General features: G+C 37.2%; 1 protein-coding gene across 4 annotated transcripts in view; it reads left to right on the top strand.

Moving 5' to 3' along the window:
• Window positions 1-17,623, top strand: part of CAMSAP2 (calmodulin regulated spectrin associated protein family member 2) — an 83,126-nt gene extending 65,503 nt beyond the window's left edge. For 2 of the 4 annotated variants that reach the window (XM_033067262.2, XM_033067260.2), the window contains 9 exons: window positions 2,040-2,110; window positions 2,614-2,683; window positions 3,475-5,683; window positions 6,734-6,870; window positions 7,364-7,584; window positions 8,609-8,708; window positions 10,635-10,750; window positions 12,744-12,862; window positions 14,350-17,623. In XM_033067262.2, coding sequence (XP_032923153.1) covers window positions 2,040-2,110; window positions 2,614-2,683; window positions 3,475-5,683; window positions 6,734-6,870; window positions 7,364-7,584; window positions 8,609-8,708; window positions 10,635-10,750; window positions 12,744-12,862; window positions 14,350-14,655 — 3,349 coding nt within the window. In that variant the 3' untranslated portion in view covers window positions 14,656-17,623. The remainder of the gene's footprint in view (window positions 1-2,039; window positions 2,111-2,613; window positions 2,684-3,474; window positions 5,684-6,733; window positions 6,871-7,363; window positions 7,585-8,608; window positions 8,709-10,634; window positions 10,751-12,743; window positions 12,863-14,349) is intronic. The other 2 variants (XM_033067263.2, XM_033067261.2) reach the window with 1 other exon arrangement.
• The last annotated feature ends 1,253 nt before the right edge of the window (window positions 17,624-18,876 follow it).

The following is an 18,876-nucleotide window of genomic DNA, read 5'->3' as shown; positions in this document are numbered from 1 at the left end:
TTTTGTCTCTTTTATTTTGGTTTATTAAATATGTCTGAACTGACACAGAGGAGGACAAAATTAGCATTTTAACTGGATGTTTAGCAAAGGGTTGATTTCCAACCCAGATAACCTGACCTGTTTAGCTTTTTCTGTTGTTTTTTGATGGGGTTTTTGGAGAGAGGGGTGAGGATTTGGCTGGGTTTGAGATTTCAGACTTCTAAGTATATGTTTAGTGTTTTGTAATCTATGCTGACTTTAATAAGGGGGCAATATTTCTTACTACCATTAAATCCAAATGTTTTCCCTGTATGTATCCAAAGTGTGTTTCTCTTGTAGACAATGATTTTATTTGCATGTAAACTGAGCATATAAGCCAGAAGAACAGGAACCAGTTGTTTTGAACATATCCTTTGAAGCAGGGGTTCCCAAGGTCATTTGCTGTATCTCTCCTTGTAATCCAGGTATTTCATCCAACCTGATGATATATCACTGCAGGACAAAGGACAGGCCCAAAAAGTAATTTCAGATGATTGGAATCCAACACACAGGGCGCAGGTTCCCTGGACCTGACTGCAGGATGTTGTGCTCCTGGCCTTCCTCCCTGTCCCAGCTGTGCCTTCCGGCCCCTTTGAGTGTTTGAGTTGCCATTTCAGCACACAAAGACAGAAAAAACGAACCCAGCTGGAAAAAGTGAATGTTCTTCTGTCGCCCTAGCTTGTTGAAATGACTCAGAGGATTGGCTGGAGAGCCAGAGCCAGCACAGAGGAGGGAGTGGGACTATGGCAGTGAGCAGTTAGGATGTCTGAGGTTGCCATGGAACCCAGGCTTGGTGCCAGAATCAGTCTTTCCCCAAGGAAAATTAAGTGTATCGATTTTCTTCATGGTAGCAGATTTTCACAGACTGCAGGGTTAAATTTGGAAAGCATGTTTTTCTTTTAAGATAACTTACAGACATCAGGGTTTTAAAATTTCAAATGCTATTTAAAACAGACGCGTCATAGCATGTAGTGTTATTGACACAAAAAAACAGGAATTTATGGGAACCTATATTGAATAATTTAATATATAGTTGTGAAAGATGCTTTTGTAGATTGTATTTTTCTTAAATTGATGTGACTATCCTTCTTGCAAATATTACTGAGAGACAGTTCTACATCATACTTATATATAATCTAATAACACTAAACAAATGTTCTGACTGAAAAATGTGAGTTTGGGAGTGTGCTCTTCAATTCAGTGGACAAAATTCAAAATATGAAAGGATTTAATCCAGCTTGTGTTTGAAGTCTGGCCTCTCTAGAAGCGTTTTACATACAAATCCATGTGTCTTTATGTATGTGTCTTTGTTCTGATCATGAAAAAGCACCTTGATCAAAACATTGAATTGTGTTACTCTAATCCTGGATTAACACAGCTATTCAATTACAGACCTTCTCTGTAAACCAAATAAAGAATGTGTAAGTAGAAACAGAGGAAATCTCTATAATTACTCCTTTAGTAGGGAATATATTTTTTTATTTATAAAGTCAGGTCTGCCACAAAATCTTCTTTATCCACTTCTAGTGCATGTTGCAGTCCAGACACAAAGCAGAAGTTTCAAACTAAGCAACTGAAAATAGAAATGCATGGCAAGTATGTGATACTGGCTGCAGTCATTCAATTTTGAGGCCAGTAGGAGCTGCCTCATTTTGCTCATGTTTGTTTAGACTTTTTACTGAAATCAAACCTAAAAAATTGAACCTTCTAATAGAGATATTTACATTAAATAAATCAGGAAACAAGTACATTAACAAAACTTATGCAGCAGCTCCTTAGCTGTTTGTGTATGAAAATACCTTTTTAACTTTTTGGTCCATCTGTATTCATTCCAGTCCAATTACAGTGTTCTCTTTTTAATTGATAAATTAATATTTCCAGAAGAGAACTACCCCTCACTTTCTTTCCCGTCACGAAAAATAAATTTGTTTTTGTCTTGGCCAAGGACAGGGTGACTCGTTGCTCTTTTGTATGGTGGCTTTTGATGTATTAATTCTAAGTTAATGTCTCTTGCTTTATAGATTGGAAAGTCCAGCTTACACACCACCTCACCAATTGCATACACCTCAGCAGCCTTATTCATCTGTTCCAGGTAACAATTCACAAAGGGCTGGGAGAGGCAGTGAGACAAGGTGTTGTCCTCTGAGTAAATTGCTATCCTGCTTGTGTTTATTCAGACATAATTTATGCAGAAATAGGGGGAGACCTTTACATGAAAAATTAATTAATTTACATAATTGACTTCTGTAATTTATAAAATGTACAAGTGGAAACTTTGTACCAAATGCATTGTGTGTGATTTTTAAATTTGACTTCTGTTTTGATTATGTGGAAGATGTGGTCTACAACAAGTATTTGTGGTATAATTTAGTAGGATCTGTAAACTATTTTACACAATAATAAGTTGTTTGAGGGATGAGGGGTAAAATATATATATTCAGGATGACATTGGCTTTGTTGCTCTAGTTGTATTTTCAATATATAAACACTTTTATGCCATTGCAATGTTCTGAGTAGTGAAGCAAAGCAACAGAAGGTGATGTTAAAACCATTTTGCAGAGTAGTTACATTGAGTCCTATTTTTGTTTCACTTAGGAGTCATCAGAAGGTCCACATCAATGTCTTATGTAGATGGGCAAGTAGGGACATGGCCCAAAGAAAAAAGGTAAGCAGTCTTACAAGCTGGTTATAAAATACTGGGGTTTGGTTATGGGTAGTAGTAAATGCTCCACTGTGGTTTGGATTTAAATTTTTCAAGAATTCTTGTAAGCTAGTTGAAAAAGTAGAAAAAGAAAGATAAAACTATCATGGATTAAAAACTGGTTAATAGGAAACAATCTTCAGAAATAAGTAATTTAATCTTTACATTGGAAGAGGTATACTTCAGATATTTGAATTATTGGTGTTAAATATGTTCATATTTCCTCATCACAGTGAACTAAACACGGCTAATGATCTCAGTAGCATTTAAGCTTGTATTATTTTGGGGATGCTAAGAACAATCAGGCTGAATGTTTTAGTTTTCAGTTAGACCAGTCATAACCTCTTAATCTGTAGGGTATAAACCAAAGGTAAAATGGTAAGAGTTATAGTGGTGTATAAACTGTGTCTTTTCACATCTTCCTTCTGATTTAGAGTGACAATTCCTATACTCCTAAAATGCCCAGAATTTATTCCAAAGTAGTAAAAAGCATTGGCTGAGTATGTTGTTACATTCTATTGTATTGTGCTTTTTAAAAATTTATTATAATAATATCTATTTATCCATCTAAAATTATCTATCTACAAATATATGGATGTTTATTATATTTGAAGCTAGGTAAAATACAGTACACCTAACAGTGCCTTTAATACTACCTACTTAAAACATTTTAAAAAACCAAATACAAATATTTTGTTATTTTTATTAATAACCACGAATTGCTCAGTTACTTTTTTTATTCTGATCTCTATTAGGTCATCATTACACGGAGTTTCATTTGACATTCCTTTTGACAAAGAGAAAAGCATTCCAGTATCTGCTGCAAGCAGAGGAATTCCTAGATCTGTGAGCAATGAAGGCCTTTCAGGAAACATCAATCGTATGCCGAAGCATTCTAGAAAAAACCTGTCCTTCAAACCAGTAAATGGAGAAGAAGAGAATCAAGATATTGAAGAGGAAAAGGACATGACACCTCTTAAAGGCACAAAGGCCAATCAGTCTTTTAATGCAAATCAAAGAAATGCCAATGAGAGCAGACACTACAGGTTTCCAAATGGGGCTCTGCAAAACAGGGCAGTTCTGGATGATTTTGGCAATCAGATTGAGACACCAAGCATTGAAGAGGCTTTGCAGATAATTCATGACACTGAAAAATCTCCCAGACTTCTCCAAACAGACCAAATTACAAATGGGTTCTTTCTTCACAATCGGGAAATGAGCATCTTGAATTCAAACATTAAACCAAATCAGACTACCCCAGATATAATCACAGACACTAAAGGTGCTCTGAGTCCTGTGACTGACAACACAGAAGTGGATACTGGAATACATGTCCCATCAGAAGATATCCCAGAGACAATGGATGAGGATTCTTCTTTGAGAGATTATACTGTAAGCATGGACTCTGACATGGAAGAGCCATCTAGATTTCTCCAGGACTATGACATGCGGGCTAGCAATCACAGAGATCAATTAAGTCCCTGTCCCAGCTCAGTGAGTACTAAATCACAGGCAGGCAGCAGTGCTTCTTCGAGCTCAGGGGTTAAAATGACCAGCTTTGCTGAGCAGAAATTCAGGAAGTTGAATCACACAGATAGTAAAAGCAGTGGAAGCAGTTCTCAGAAAACCACACCAGAAGGTTCTGAGCTGAACATCCCTCATATGGTTGCTTGGGCCCACATTCCCGAGGAGGCATCTGTTCCTCAAGGAAGAGACACTACGCAATTACTGGCTTCTGAAATGGTACAGCTGAGGATGAAGCTGGAGGAAAAGAGGCGAGCCATTGAAGCACAGAAGAAGAAAGTTGAAGCTGCGTTCACAAAGCAGCGGCAGAAAATGGGAAGAACAGCATTTCTCAATGTTGTGAAAAAGAAAGGTGATGGGGTATCACCTCTCCGAGAGGAAGCAGCAGGAGCTGAAGATGAGAAGGTATTCACTGACAGCAATCAGTTTAAAGAAAAAGAAACTCAGAAATCAGATGACCAAACTAATAAGACTTCAGAATTAATAAAAGAAAACCCAGAAAATTCTCATAGCAAATGGTTAAAATCTCCTGCTACTTCTGGGGATGCTGAAAAGCAATGGAATTTAGCAAGCCCCTCAGAAGAAAATCTTAATGACGGAGATCTCCTAGAATATACAAAATCTATTGAAAAACTAAACTCTTCCCTACACTTTCTACAACAAGAAATGCAACGCCTGTCCCTTCAGCAGGAGATGCTGATGCAGATGAGAGAGCAACAGGCTTGGGTTATTTCTCCTCCTCAGCCTTCTCCTCAGAAGATTCGGGACTTTAAGTCTTCTTCAAGGCAAGGGGGAACTCCAGCTCCTGTTGCACCTTTCTCACAGGAATCTCCTCGCTCTACCCATCAATCTCCACAATCTTCCAACAGGAAGAATGCCTCTTTCCACGTTAAAATGCAAAGGACTCCTAGGCCAAATGAACTGAAAATAACACCTCTGAACCGTACCTTGACTGCCCCACGGTCTGTGGACAGTCTGCCCCGCTTGAGGAGGTTTTCTCCCAGTCAGGTTCCCATTCAGACTAGATCATTTGTTTGCTTTGGAGATGATGGTGAACGTGTAAGCGAACCTCAGTTAAAGGGAAATCTTTTGAAAGAAGTCAAGCCTACAGAAGAGGTAGCAAAAGAAGAAGGACCAAAATTGCCAAAACAGGGTGAGCAGAAGTTGGAGGAAAAGGAGATTAAGCCTATTGAATCTAATGTTTCTGAAGTATTATCTCAGCCTATCACAGAAACCGTCTGCCTCACCCCAAATGAAGATCAGCTAAACCAACCAATTTTACCACCTCCAGCTCCCAAAACAGCTAACTTGATTGAAGTTTCCCTATCAGATTTGAAGCCACCAGAAAAAAGTGAGGTATCTGTTGAGAAATACGAAGGTGAGAGTGATAGAGAGCAGTTTGAAGATGACCAGAAAGTGTGTTGTGGATTCTTTTTTAAGGTAAGAGAACTAGTGGATGTGTATGTCAGCTGTTAAGCTTTGTTTGAATCTTTAATTGAAATGTGGATTTTGCTGATGATTGAAGTCAAAGCAGATGGTACTGCAACTCTACAGACTTATCTTTTGATTAATTTGGCATCATAAGAGTGGTGAGATTCTACCATATTACAGTTCTGAGCATGTCAGAGTATCCCTTTCCATTCATAGTTATGGAAGAGCGCTTGGAGGTCTTGGTGAGGAAGATGCATACTGAATGTAGATTTATTTTAAACGTATGTTTTGGTGATTTTGATTAAACATGCTCACATCTCACCCTCACTTCCCCACCTCACTCCCAAATTTAAAAGTTTTTGAAGTACATAACAGCCTGTGTTTTTAAAAAATATTCATATTTTTGAATTGCACTTTGGAGAGCCTTTTTGCCCTCTCTCAGCTGGCTAAGGAGGAAGTATAATCTGCTTAGACACCCTTTTGAAGTTTGTATTTGGGAGCACTCCTTGGAGACTTTTTATTAAAGTGATGTATTTAGACAGGCTTTTAACTATAATGCATATTGTAAGACAGTGGTCTAGACTTATTTCCATCTTAGAATACCCAAAAATTTTGTATCATATATCTAGATGGACCTAGCTTGTCTGAAAGCATTCCTTAGTTCTAACAAAACACCTGGCTTGCTCAGAAGTTACTTTTATATGGTGCATGATTATTGGGGTTTGTGATAATTGCCTTCATGTTCATACATGTAAACTCTTCCAAAGTTGAAAGAAGAAGTATGCTATGTGGGATCTGACTCAAAACTGAAATATCTCACTTAGCAAGTTTTCTCATATCAGTGCTGAATTTTGTTTGACTCAAGAAGGAAAAAATTCCATTATGAAGTTTTTAAGAGTCTTAAGAAAAATCTTCAAAAATAAACTTATTCCAAATACTCCAAGAGTATGTTAGGATACCCAGTGTACAGAATTAAGTGTCCAATGACTTGGCAAAATCAGTTACTGAATTTAGAGATCTTAATATTTTTGGTCCTTTTCCTTCAAAAACGGTTGCTAGGATGATCAAAAGGCAGAAAATGATATGGCAATGAAACGAGCAGCATTGTTGGAGAAGCGTTTGAGAAGGGAAAGAGAGACTTTGCTTCGGAAGCAGCAGCTGGAAGCAGAACTAGAACATAAGAAGGAAGAGACAAGGTAAAACTACTTGTTCTGATCCAAATGATCAGTAATGGTGAACATAAAAATGTCTGGTTTAGTTACAAGTGTTACCTGCATGTCAAAAAAATGCATCTTTATATCCAAGTCATTTACTGCTAGAGCCAGATGTGCAGAGGAGCCCAGCTGGCCCTGCAGGACAGCAGGTGGCATCAGTCTGTAGCTCTCTCAGGCTGGGAGCACAGTTCTGAGGGAGCCTGCATCCCTCAGGGTTCTTTTTGCACTAATGCACAATGTTCACTCAGTTACAGCAATGAAGCTCATGAACATGCTTTTGGTTTTATTAGTAGCAATATCCTGAAAAGTTTAAACTCTCTGAAAATTGTGGGAAAATTTAAAAGCAATTGCCTCTGACTGTTGTTTGAGAACATTGAAGTTCCAAAAATCTGATGCCTGTATTGTCCTCACTGTGCTAGCTGAAATCCTTTATTTGAAAAGTTTCTAGTGCTGGATTTTTTTGGTAATTTTTTAGACGCAAAACAGAAGAAGAACGTCAGAAGAAGGAGGATGAAAGAGCACGGCGAGAATTCATTAAGCAGGAATATATGAGAAGGAAACAACTAAAGCTTATGGAAGACATGGATACTGTCATAAAGCCACGTTCCCTCTCCATCAAACAGAAAAAGCCACGTCCAAAATCTATTCATAGAGACCATATTGAATCACCTAAGACACCAATCAAAGGTCCACCAGGTAACAAATGTTTATGTGGAAAAAGAGTCTGTTCATGCTGAAACACCAGCTTGGGTTTTGGTCTTAACAAGCACGTGCCTTTATGAGTGTCTCGTGCTAAATTGAAACTGCACATGTCCAAACTGGAAAGCAAAATTTGGCATAGAAGTGGAAAGATGAGTCTCACTTACCTGCTATGCATGCATGCATATATCAACAAACAAAATTGTTAGCTCTGAAAACCCAGTGGCGGGACAATTATGTGTTGCAAGTTTTGTGCACACCCATGTTTTCTTCACTAATCTTTTCTTGCACCTCTAGAGCTAAGAATGAATAAAAGTTGGGAGATAAGGGATCAATAAATAAAATGGTGACCATAAGGTAAGAATGCTTAAACTCACACAATACAGACAAAATTAAAATCTGAAAGTTGCTTTTATATTTCATGGGGTTTTTTCTATTTTACTCACCAGCTGCATGTATAGTTAAGAACATAGGAACACTAACCATGTGGGACAACTCAGCGTTCTTTTAAATATAAAAGAACTTGCAGTAATGGCTGAAAGAAGTATTGTCAATTTACAGTTAGAAAAAATAAGAAGATTGCTCAGTGGTACTTTTTGTTACAGCCTCCTCTACCCTTGTTTTTGTGCTACATTTTCTCTGGCTGCTTCCCTCTGTCTTCAGTGTAATTTAGAGTATTTCCTTAACACCTTCCAAGAAAAGCTTTAAATTAAGTCTCTTAAGCTCTCTTTCAAGAAGACTTATTAACTTTAATTGCATTCATTGATTTGCATAGTGCCAATATTCCCATGTCCATGCTTCCCATTAGTGCTTAGCCTGAGCCTGTTCCCAGCAGCTGCCAAAGACTGGGTGTCAGCAAGTGTTTACATGAAGTGCAGCACATATGCATGCAGGTATATCATGGATGGGTGTTAGTCCCATGTAGAAAAGCTCTTACTGACTTTCAGATGCTGGTGTTGGTCTGATGAACAGACTCTCCTACTTGCATAGGTTTATAAGCTTTAACTTTGTTTTTATCCAGGTTCACAGCTTTATCGTGTTTTTTCAGTATCTAGTCTTTCATTGGCATCGCTGAATACAGGGGACAATGAGAGTGTGCAGTCAGGCAAGAGAACACCAAGGTAAAGCTAAAATGACAATTTCATTTAATAAAATTTCATTATCAGCTATGTAAAACTAGCATGAATTTTTCAGAGGTTGTGTGTATGTTGTGTACTCTGAGAACAGGTATGTTTTCCTCATTTGAGAGGTGGATAGTTTCCACTGTCAGACATTTGGGAACCAAGCCATGATCATTTGTTTTGCAGATTTTACCAAGTAAACCAGTTGGGCAGGTAAAAATGAGGTCAAAACAAAATGCTGTTCACACAGCCTCTTTAATTCACCATTTGTATCTAAGTTTCAACCTGTGGATATTTTACTAAACCTGTATTCTACATGCAACTACATAGCTGCTTTTCTTTTTTTAACATAGAAGTTTATTTTGTGTTTGGTTTTTTCTTTTAGCAGTTGTACAGGGAATGGTTGAATGCTCACAAGGACTTCAGCCTTTTCCAAACACCAGAATTTATTTTGCATTAAAAACCACCTGAAAACAACAGGAAAAAAATTAATTTTTTTAATACAAGACCAGTATTATCATTCAGAGGAAAATTAATATTTCTGTAAACTACTTGCTAATATTCAGACAAATACTATTTTCTTTGTATAACAAAGAAATAGGGAAGAAAGGCAAACTATGAGAAGGAGGTTGATAAGGACTACTACATATTATGATATTGCATGTCATGTCTTCATGGCCACTACACATTATTCATCAACTCTGACAAACCTGCAGCTGGCTTCAGTTCGCTTCTCAATTACCTTGATGTCTCAAGAACTGACTTTTCAGTTATTACATAAGAAACTTTCATAAATGATCCAATTAGCCTAATATCTCTTGTCATCTTTTAAAAATTATGAGTTTTAATTGAGAGGGGGATTTCTTCCAGCTGTATTAGCTATTACAAAAGGCTTGATGTTGCTCATCTAGACAGGCTTTGCAGGAGATGATCCTGTGTATGGAGCTGGAGTTGTACTGTGCTGTACTGTGCTTGTAAGGAGCAGTACGTGTTCCTCAGGGTTTGGATTTCTTTAGGGGATTGAGAGTTTTAAAACATTATAAGAGCAACAGAGTTGAAAGAATTTTCAGTATCTTTCCAAACCCATACTGTCACTTTGTCCTCGCATCACCATTGTTTTTGATGATCCCACTGAGAGAATCTCAGTGATACATTTGTCACCTTCTTCATGCAGGTGCTAATCACAAAAGGTGTAGGATATATTATAAACTGAATTTTCATCTGTTGCTAGTTTTACTGAAAATGAGTATGCACACAAATTTTTATATGATACCACCTTACTCTGTGCCATTTTCTCACTTAGAAAACTTTCAATCCAAGCTGCAAATTTGACTGGCTTTTGCAGTAGCCACAATCAAAAATTTTATATATCTTGTAAGAATTTAAAAAAACTTGGCAACTTGTTTAGCCCTTTAAATAATATACAAAATAATCCGCATTTGAGTGCAGCCTGAAGAATTACAGTACCAGAAGTTATGGCTTGTGAAACCAAAAACTAGAAGGTAAATTGTTTTACTGTCTTAAATACAGCAGTTGTCACTGCCAGTTGTTGCAGTCATAAGTATAAATGAACTAAATTTTTACTTCATATTCATCATACTGTCAAGAAATGGTTTGTTCACTACATGAGATAACATTGGTTTGCAAGTACATGTTAAAAGTAACACGAATTTCCACTTAGTAATTCTGTTCCACAGCCAAGAACATCTCTTAGGTTTCTGTCCCTCAGATGTAGCCCAAGAATTAACACATACCTCACCTAAAGACCAACTTCTTGCATCACTCAAAGCACGTGAAATATTGTGCATTTAGGTTTATAATTTATGATTCAGATCATTGTGTTCTACCTTGCCTTATTTTCATTTCAGAAGGCTTTCCAGCTGAACTTTGTGAACTTTTTAAATAGATTTTTAAACTAATGTTTAGGTCTGAATCTGTGGAAGGATTTTTGTCTCCAAGTCGCTGTGGTAGTCGTAATGGAGAAAAAGATTGGGAAAATGCATCTACAACTTCTTCAGTTGCCTCTGCTACAGAGTACACAGGTCAGTGACAACAATAGTCAGGAAAGTTCCTGCCTACTAGTGCTTCTATGTATGAAAAGTTCTCAGTTACCTTGATTTGGCTTCCTAAAACTTGATTGAGTTTTACCTTTGAAAGTAGAGGGTTAACATTTTAAATCCAGAATAAAAGTACTGACTCAGTAGCATTTGTGATAACCACAATAAACAGCAGTCAGGCTCAGAATAGCAAATGGGCTCACACCCATGGCATCGCTGTCAGAAGGATATCATAGGAAATGACAAAAATACCCGTGAGGGTCGAAACTGATACTTGCTCAGCCCTAAGGAGAAACAGGACTTTAATCAAATCAAGTAGTTCAGAATTCCACAGCATTCCTAGCTGGAACCCAAACCCAGCACTGAGCCAGTTCCTGGGAAAAAAGGAGTTCTCTCCCAGTCAAATGCAGAAAATCAGAAGCACTCAGACAGTTCTTTGAGGGAATGCTAATTTATTTAACATCTATCCTAACTTATTTACCACCTATGCTAATTTATTTACACCTATCCCAGAAGGGCTCTCCTATGACTCCAGCCTGGGACCTGGGGGCCGTCTTGGGCGAGCCTCCTGGAGCCCACGCAGCCTCCAAGGTCTCCTGGACACCGTCTGTGCCACCGAGCTTGGGCTGTCCCCAGCTGGCTCCGGCACGGCATCCTGGGAGCCCTGTGGTGGACACTCGGGGCTGCAGGACCCTTGTGGCTCTGCCACCTGCTCCTGGGAATGCTTCTCGGCTTCCAGCTTGGCTCCCATTTCTGCTTCCCGGCTTTCCCTGGCTGTGTCAATGTTCTGGGTTGTGCCGGTGCTGTTAATGTCAATGGGATGTTGTTGATGTCGAAGGGAGCAGGAAAATCTGTCCAGGTGTTCCTCGGTGTCCATAAACTGAAAGGGCTTCCCGAGAGGCTGTGGGGGATCGAGGCCTCCAGGAGTCAATCTCTGGAAGGGAGGCAGGAACTTGGAGTGAAGGATGGGTCTTGCCATGTGGAGAATCTTGCAGGACTGGGGGCTCTCAGCAGGAATGGGGGCTGTGGGAAGCTGCTCGCAGGAATGTGGGGTCTCAGTTATGGGGAGGTTCTCCTTTGTTGTTTATGAAGAACTTTATGATCAGACTGCTAATTCTTTATTATATTATCAATCAAATAATATTGGTATTTGCCTCCCTTTTCTCTAACTATACCACACATGATACTGCCAAGACCTTGCATCATCAGGATTATGAAAGCTCCACTTTTGCCAACTTAATATCACTTTCTTTTTGAAAACAGTAGCATAAGGTATTTTTTCGGGTTTTTTTCCCCCAAAGCTTAGACAAACTGAGATTTAATCTTAAATTTAATTGATGCTTGTACATTATTTTCCAAATTGGTACTTATGTGTTGTTTTTTTTTTAATGGTCTTGACCCAAGTACGCACACATTTCAGAAATTAAAACAGGAGATTTCTCCTTCAACCAGGTGAATTATTTTACAGACAGAATAACCTGTCAAGTGTAAGGTCAGATCTTTCATCCCTGGTTTTGGGTAAAACATTTCTGGAATTCCAAAGAGGATAGGCAGTAGTTACTCTAAGCACTGTATATGTCTCATTGTTATACCTTGCAGCCTTGAAATCACAGGTGTAGAAAAAGAAAGACTTTGTGCTATCCTAGTTAGAATTTCTCTCCTGGCTAAATTTTGGTTAGAAAAACCAAAATGTTTTGTTGTTCATAGAAAAGGTCCTCTGAGAGAAAAAATATTTACCAGGGCTGCCAGTAATAATGATTTAATAATGAAAGACACATTTGTAAGTAGATTAAATGACAGCTGAATGACATTTTACTTATTTGTTGAATTTGTGGTCTCTAACCTTATTCTGTATTATTCCCAGATTTGTGTTCTTATGCATGCAAAAGTTCCACACCAGAAGTACTTCACAGCATTCCAAGTAACTCTTTGTGGGCTTATTGATTAATTTAACTTATTTGTCATTCCTTTTGCATAGGACCAAAGCTCTTCAAAGAACCCAGTGCTAAATCCAATAAGTATATAATTCAGAATGCACTGGCACATTGCTGCCTGGCTGGAAAAGTAAATGAAGGTCAAAAGAAAAAGATCCTGGAGGTAAGAGTATTTTTCCCCTAAAAGCATAAACACCTATGTGCATTATGGAGACTCTAAAACATAAATACTGAAAGGAAATCTCAGAAATTATGGCAGCAATCAGTGAAGGGATGGAATAACTTCTGTGACTTGCTTCCTGTAGGCAGAAAGGTTCTCCAGTGCTGTAGAAACAAGAACTGTTACTTTGACATGCAGGATAGGAAGCTGAATTAATTCACATGTATAATTAATAGTTATTGCTTGTTTTATGGGGGAACTTCAGTATCTAGGCTTTCGTCATTTGCTCCCAAAGTTGTTTTCCCTTATACATAGAGATCCTCACATTGGGAACTTTAGAACTAAAACACAGCACCCTCATGAACAGAAAGAATTGAAATACATCCCTTCTAGGCTCTTCTCCAGTTTCCAAGCAGTAGGGCAAATTCAGGACTTTCTACTACAGGAAGGTGCCTTCCAGTCTTCTCTCTTACACTGCTATAAACCTTCCTGAAGATGCACAAATATTGTAAGAACTTGGGGACAGTGTGTTTCCAGGCAAAAGGAGTAACACAGTCTGAGCCTTGAGACTGACAGGACTGTTCCATTTACCAGCTATGACAAATACAACAGATTAACTTATATCAAACCTCACAGACACTTGGAATCCAGACTGAATTTCATTTCTGGAATAAACTTCACAGCAATATTTCTTGCCCTTTCTTCTCTTCGTAATCCTTCTGCATCCATGTCAAGATTCTGCTTTCTCTGTCTAGAAAGACACTTTTTGGAATTACCAAGTCAGGAATCAGACACACTCTTGCAGTTTAAGTAACTGGGACCAAAATTACCCTCCAAATTCCCAGAAAAAAAATAGCTGCAAAAATGTAATGTTTAATTCTAGGATGAAGCAAGCATCACTTGATAGAAGCTGTGTGTGTTCAGGGTATGTGTCCCATAGAAGGTCTGTTAGGTGGAATAGGAATCTGAAGATTTCAGCTAATAAAAAATCTTTTGTTCAATACGTTTAAACTGACTTCATGGTTTGACCAAGCTCGAGTGGATTTAGGGATGACTGAAATTCCATTTTAGTAACAGAGGATCTTTCAGACATAGCGAGACGTGTCAGGTTTCCTGTTCCCAAACTTGCAAGTATTAGACCAGCTTGATGAAATGGATGATTAAAAGAATTTTTATTTGGTCTACAAAAAGACTTTTGAGATGTCTGTTCTCAAGGTACAACTAAACAAGCATAGCTGAAATTGTCTAAACAAATTAGATTATAGTTGAGATGGATATCTACCCTATCAAAATTCAGATAGGTGAAGTTTAACAAATTCTAATGATTGAAAATAAGGTCTGTAAGTGGATGGAGTTAGACATAAGTTTCAGCTCTAGTAGAAAACTGATTCAAAATGAAATCTAATGAATTGAAATGTTTTCTAATTACAATGCAGAGCTCATATTCTGAATGTTTTTCTTTCTTCTTTTTTTCTTTCTTTCTTTTAAAGGAAATGGAAAAATCTGATGCCAATAATTTCTTAATCTTGTTCCGGGATTCAGGCTGCCAGTTCAGATCTCTGTATACGTACTGCCCTGATACAGAAGAAATCAATAAATTAACAGGAATAGGTCCCAAATCTATCACAAAGAAAATGATAGAGGGACTGTATAAATACAACTCTGACAGGAAGCAATTTAGCCACATACCTGCCAAAACTTTGTCTGCCAGTGTTGATGCAATTACCATTCACAGCCATTTGTGGCAAACCAAGAGACCAGTAACTCCTAAGAAACTCTTACCCACCAAGGCATAGTAGATGGGAAAAAATTTGCTTGAGACAATTATGATAAACTTGCACTTCATCTTTACTGCCTATAGGAAATAGATTTCTAGTTGCCAACAAGACTCTTAGAACTTAAAACTGGACACCGAGTTCTATTATCATGTCCAACTGGAATGTAAACACAGTGTTTAGGAGTGCAGAAGATTAACTCTTAGGTGAATAATTATGAGTGATTACGGAAATGTTTGACTTGTGTGGAGATTTGTATGTGCTAATGCAACATATAGAGTATATTTGCTCTGTATTTTGATTAGATACACTGAAGCACTGAATGTTCCTCTTTAGTGTCTCAAACTACATTTTTTACATCTGTTGCCTTATATGTTTGTATTTGTGCTTGTCTTGAAATATTTTTCTTTCACTAAAGAAAAACTTCTTAATATTCCCAATACCATCGAACTTTGCATACTGACTTACAGTAAAGACTAAATGATAAATTTTATGTCACTGAATAATAGCTGAATGGGTCTGTTCTCCAAGATCCTTACTGTGTGTTGTAACAAAATCAAGATTCATTCCCCTGTATATTTATAATTCTTTTTCAATTAAATAGTACTGATTTGCTTATAAACTAAACAGTAAAGGAAAAACCTTTGAACTGCTTGAAGTTTCCTTCAGATGAATTATTTAACAACTCAGGGTAAAGGTGGTGCGATTTATTTCTGTTTCAGTAAGTTGCCATCTGAGATGTAATGACTGACCATGTGCATGTTCATAACACCAGTAAAACTCAAAGTAAAAAGATTTGGTAGGTTTCTGAAATGGTTTAAGCAAGTGTGCATTCATTGCTTTGCACTGTTCCAGCTGGAGAGAGAGCACACGGTCAGGTCCTGCTTCTTCAAGGAAGGAATAGGAACTCATGAAACATTCAGAACTAGATCCCTGGTGTTGCCTAAGAGAGCACTAAATATTCAGAAGAATCACAGAATTCACTAAGTCACAGATCTTTGAGAAGTTGTGTATCTAATTCCCATTGATTTCAAGATCCAGGCCACTTCCTGTCTTCAGATCGGCTAACTTAGACTTGAATCAGTTTTCTAGGGAACAGACATCTGCTAAGAATTTTCAGTGTGTCTTTGTAAATTGTTTTTTTGACACTAACAGATGATGTCTTCCGACACAGCAATTTTTAAGTACATATGGAAAAAAAGCTTAACTGACATTTCAGTAAATCTATAACATGACCATTTGAAAAACCAAACTCTAGGCATATTTCAGTATTATTTATAAAGGGCTGCATTTTATTTCAAAACAGTGTTTGATTATTTTATAAATCACTATCCTGTTTCAGTGTTTGTTTCTCATAATTTGCTTTTGACATAGCACTGTTCTGAAAAAAAAAAAAAAAAAAAAACACAAACTTGAAGCCTCCCCTAAATCTGTGGCTTTTTGATAACATCATATACCAGAGAATTTGTTGGGGGGGGAGAGAAATCTCATTCTCAGGAAAAGACTTGAATGATTTGTGATTCTGTTCTGTTTCAGTGTTGTGACAACTCCATTCACATAAGACAGTATTGTGCTATAAGTATGTAGTCCATTCAGTTTCATGGGAGACTAAAATGATGTTTGTATTTCTCTCATTGAACTGCTTTGAGAGAAACTGCCTCACTACTACGATGTGCTCATTTACTTAGAGAAAAGATGCACAGGAATGAGATGTCATTAAGCAGTTTAGAACAGTACTTTTTTAAATTATTATAAGGCCTTAGGCATCAGTGCATCTGGATTATAAACATTTTCTCAAAAATGCTGTCAGTTTACTGTAATTTATGTTCTTATATTTATGTATATTTGTTAAAACTGTAAAAAAAAAAGAAAAAACACTTTAAAATACATGTTTAATATGTATGTGGCTCAAAACTATTTGTGGTTAGCTGATTCCTACTGTTTGCATGTATATCACCAGGATATGTAACTCTTATATTTCAAGTGTATACATATTGTGTATATAGGATATAAATAATATTAAAAAGGGGGGAAGAGGGTTTGCACATTCTGCCTGTTAGACACTTCCTACAGATACCATTGTAGGAACATCCTGAATAACAATATGAAACTGTGTATAATATACAGTGATTCAAGAAACCAGGAGGTTGGAATTAACTGACACACACATATGGTGAATAACTTCAAAAGAAGTTTTATCATGGAAGGCTTTTTATTTCTAAAATCTGTTCTATGATTTAACTGAAGATTTGCAACACCATGAAGACACATGCATCAACCTAATCAAAGTGAGCTTAAATACGTGACAGGAATTCTTTGAGTAATTTTAAATATATCTGAATGTATTATGAGATTTGCATTTGTCAACAGGTTAAAGATTTGTGCAATGTCTAAAAGTAGAATGTGAATAATGCTGTTGAAAATTTCATTGCTCGCAGTATAAGGTTTTACTTAATACAGGAAAAGTAAAGCTAGAGATGCTTTTCCTTTTTAAGCCTGCAAATTTTCTAATTACAGTGGATCTTTGGTTGGGATCATGTTTAAAAAAATGAAGAAAAAAAAAGAAAAAAAAAAAGAAAGCTTTCCATAAAGGCCAGTATTTATCACTGACCTTTCCAGAACACACTGGTGCTTTCATCAGGGGTATTATTGTTGCTACGACTGAATTGCCAAACTCTTGTCTTAGTTTTTGGAGCAAAATTTCATCTTCTAACAGTCATAATAGCTACTGATTTTTTTTTTTTAATGTTAGTATGACTGTTAGTTTTTCTTATTTGGCTGTTTAAAGCCAAATTCAGCTATTTAATTATGATTTATTGGGCACTGTTGAAAAATGTACAGTGTATTGTGTGCTTACTTGTCCACTTCTATGGAGCATAGCTTCCATATTTTTTCAAATGCTGTGCTGTAAAATATTGTCATTGCTACTTATGTGGTACAGTGTAGTTTTTTCCTTTCCTTTAAATAAAAGCATGGCACCAAAATAACATTTTTTTTGTTTTCTTGCTTACCTCTAAATGTAAACTAAAATCATAAAATGTTCACATTAATGTTTAAATCTTGTTTCTTCTTATATTTCAGCAATGTGGAAATTGTAGAAAATATGCAGCATTACAATTTCTTCTTCTGTTTCCCATCTTTGGTCATACTTCCATAGATAATCTAGATTTCTGATGTTAACAGAGGAAGGCTATTGAATAATTGATACTTCATTCATGAGGACAACAAGGTGTTACCCTGTTCTCTTCAGAAAAATTTCACAATTTTAAGTCATCTGGTAAACTTCTGGGCTCTGGTTAGCTTCCATTTTTCCAAAGCCACACAAACTTATTGGTCAGGTTAAAAGATTCGCTTCAGACTGAAAGGTTGGCAAGGTGAACTGAAGTCTTATCTTTGTCAAGTTCCTGTATAAACCATGTGAGTTACTTCTATGAAATAGTTTGTACTTGCTAGTGTTGCTATCTTGAACAGAAACACTACCAAAAAAAATGAGGGGCCTCTTCCAGATTTGTAAATTAATAATTTTTCCAGTCCAAATCATGCCTTTTTTGCCGTTTTGTCCTGTGTTGTCCTGCTGGGTTGCAGAGTAAGAGCAAGGACTTGCTGAAAGTGGCCATGACATCCCTGCACTGTCAACAGGCAGACTGAGTTGCTGGGCTAACTTACATAGATAAAGAATCTCAGAACTGCAGAGCTGTTTGAAAGATAACTTCAAGAATACCAGCAGTCTGACAGTAGAGCTTTTAATGCTGAACTGAAAGCTACTGTTGAAGAAAATTAATAGCTTTGCCTCCTCCCCCTGAAAACTGGTTATTTTTCAGGCAGTGCAGTCAGTTCCCTGTACAGCATCACAAACAGGCTGACACACAAGCTAGGAATTATATTGGAACACAAACACACAGTTGCACCCAGTAAAGCTATTTTTTCAGTGGTGAGCCCAGCTCAATATTTTCCTCTAAAAACAGCCTTTGTATAGATCTGCTCTGGCACAGACTTTGTTTTTTCTATCTTTTGGCAAATAACACCATCCCTGAGAAACTTCAGCTCATGCTCTGGTTAATTTGACATAATATGACTGTGCTGTATGCCTGAATTTGTACAGAATTTCTGATTCAAAATTTGTGGTGCTGTGGGATCCAGTGTAGAGAGTTATGCTTGGAACAGAAGATTTCAGATTGATCGCCATACGAATGTGATGGAAAAAACAGCTTTGTGTCTCAAATCCAGCTGTACTGATCAGAT

Source organism: Catharus ustulatus, chromosome 9, assembly GCF_009819885.2.
Source record: "Catharus ustulatus isolate bCatUst1 chromosome 9, bCatUst1.pri.v2, whole genome shotgun sequence".
Taxonomy (NCBI): Eukaryota; Metazoa; Chordata; class Aves; order Passeriformes; family Turdidae; genus Catharus; species Catharus ustulatus.
Note: the sequence above shows the minus strand (reverse complement) of the source record. Positions and strands in the feature narration are given on the sequence as shown.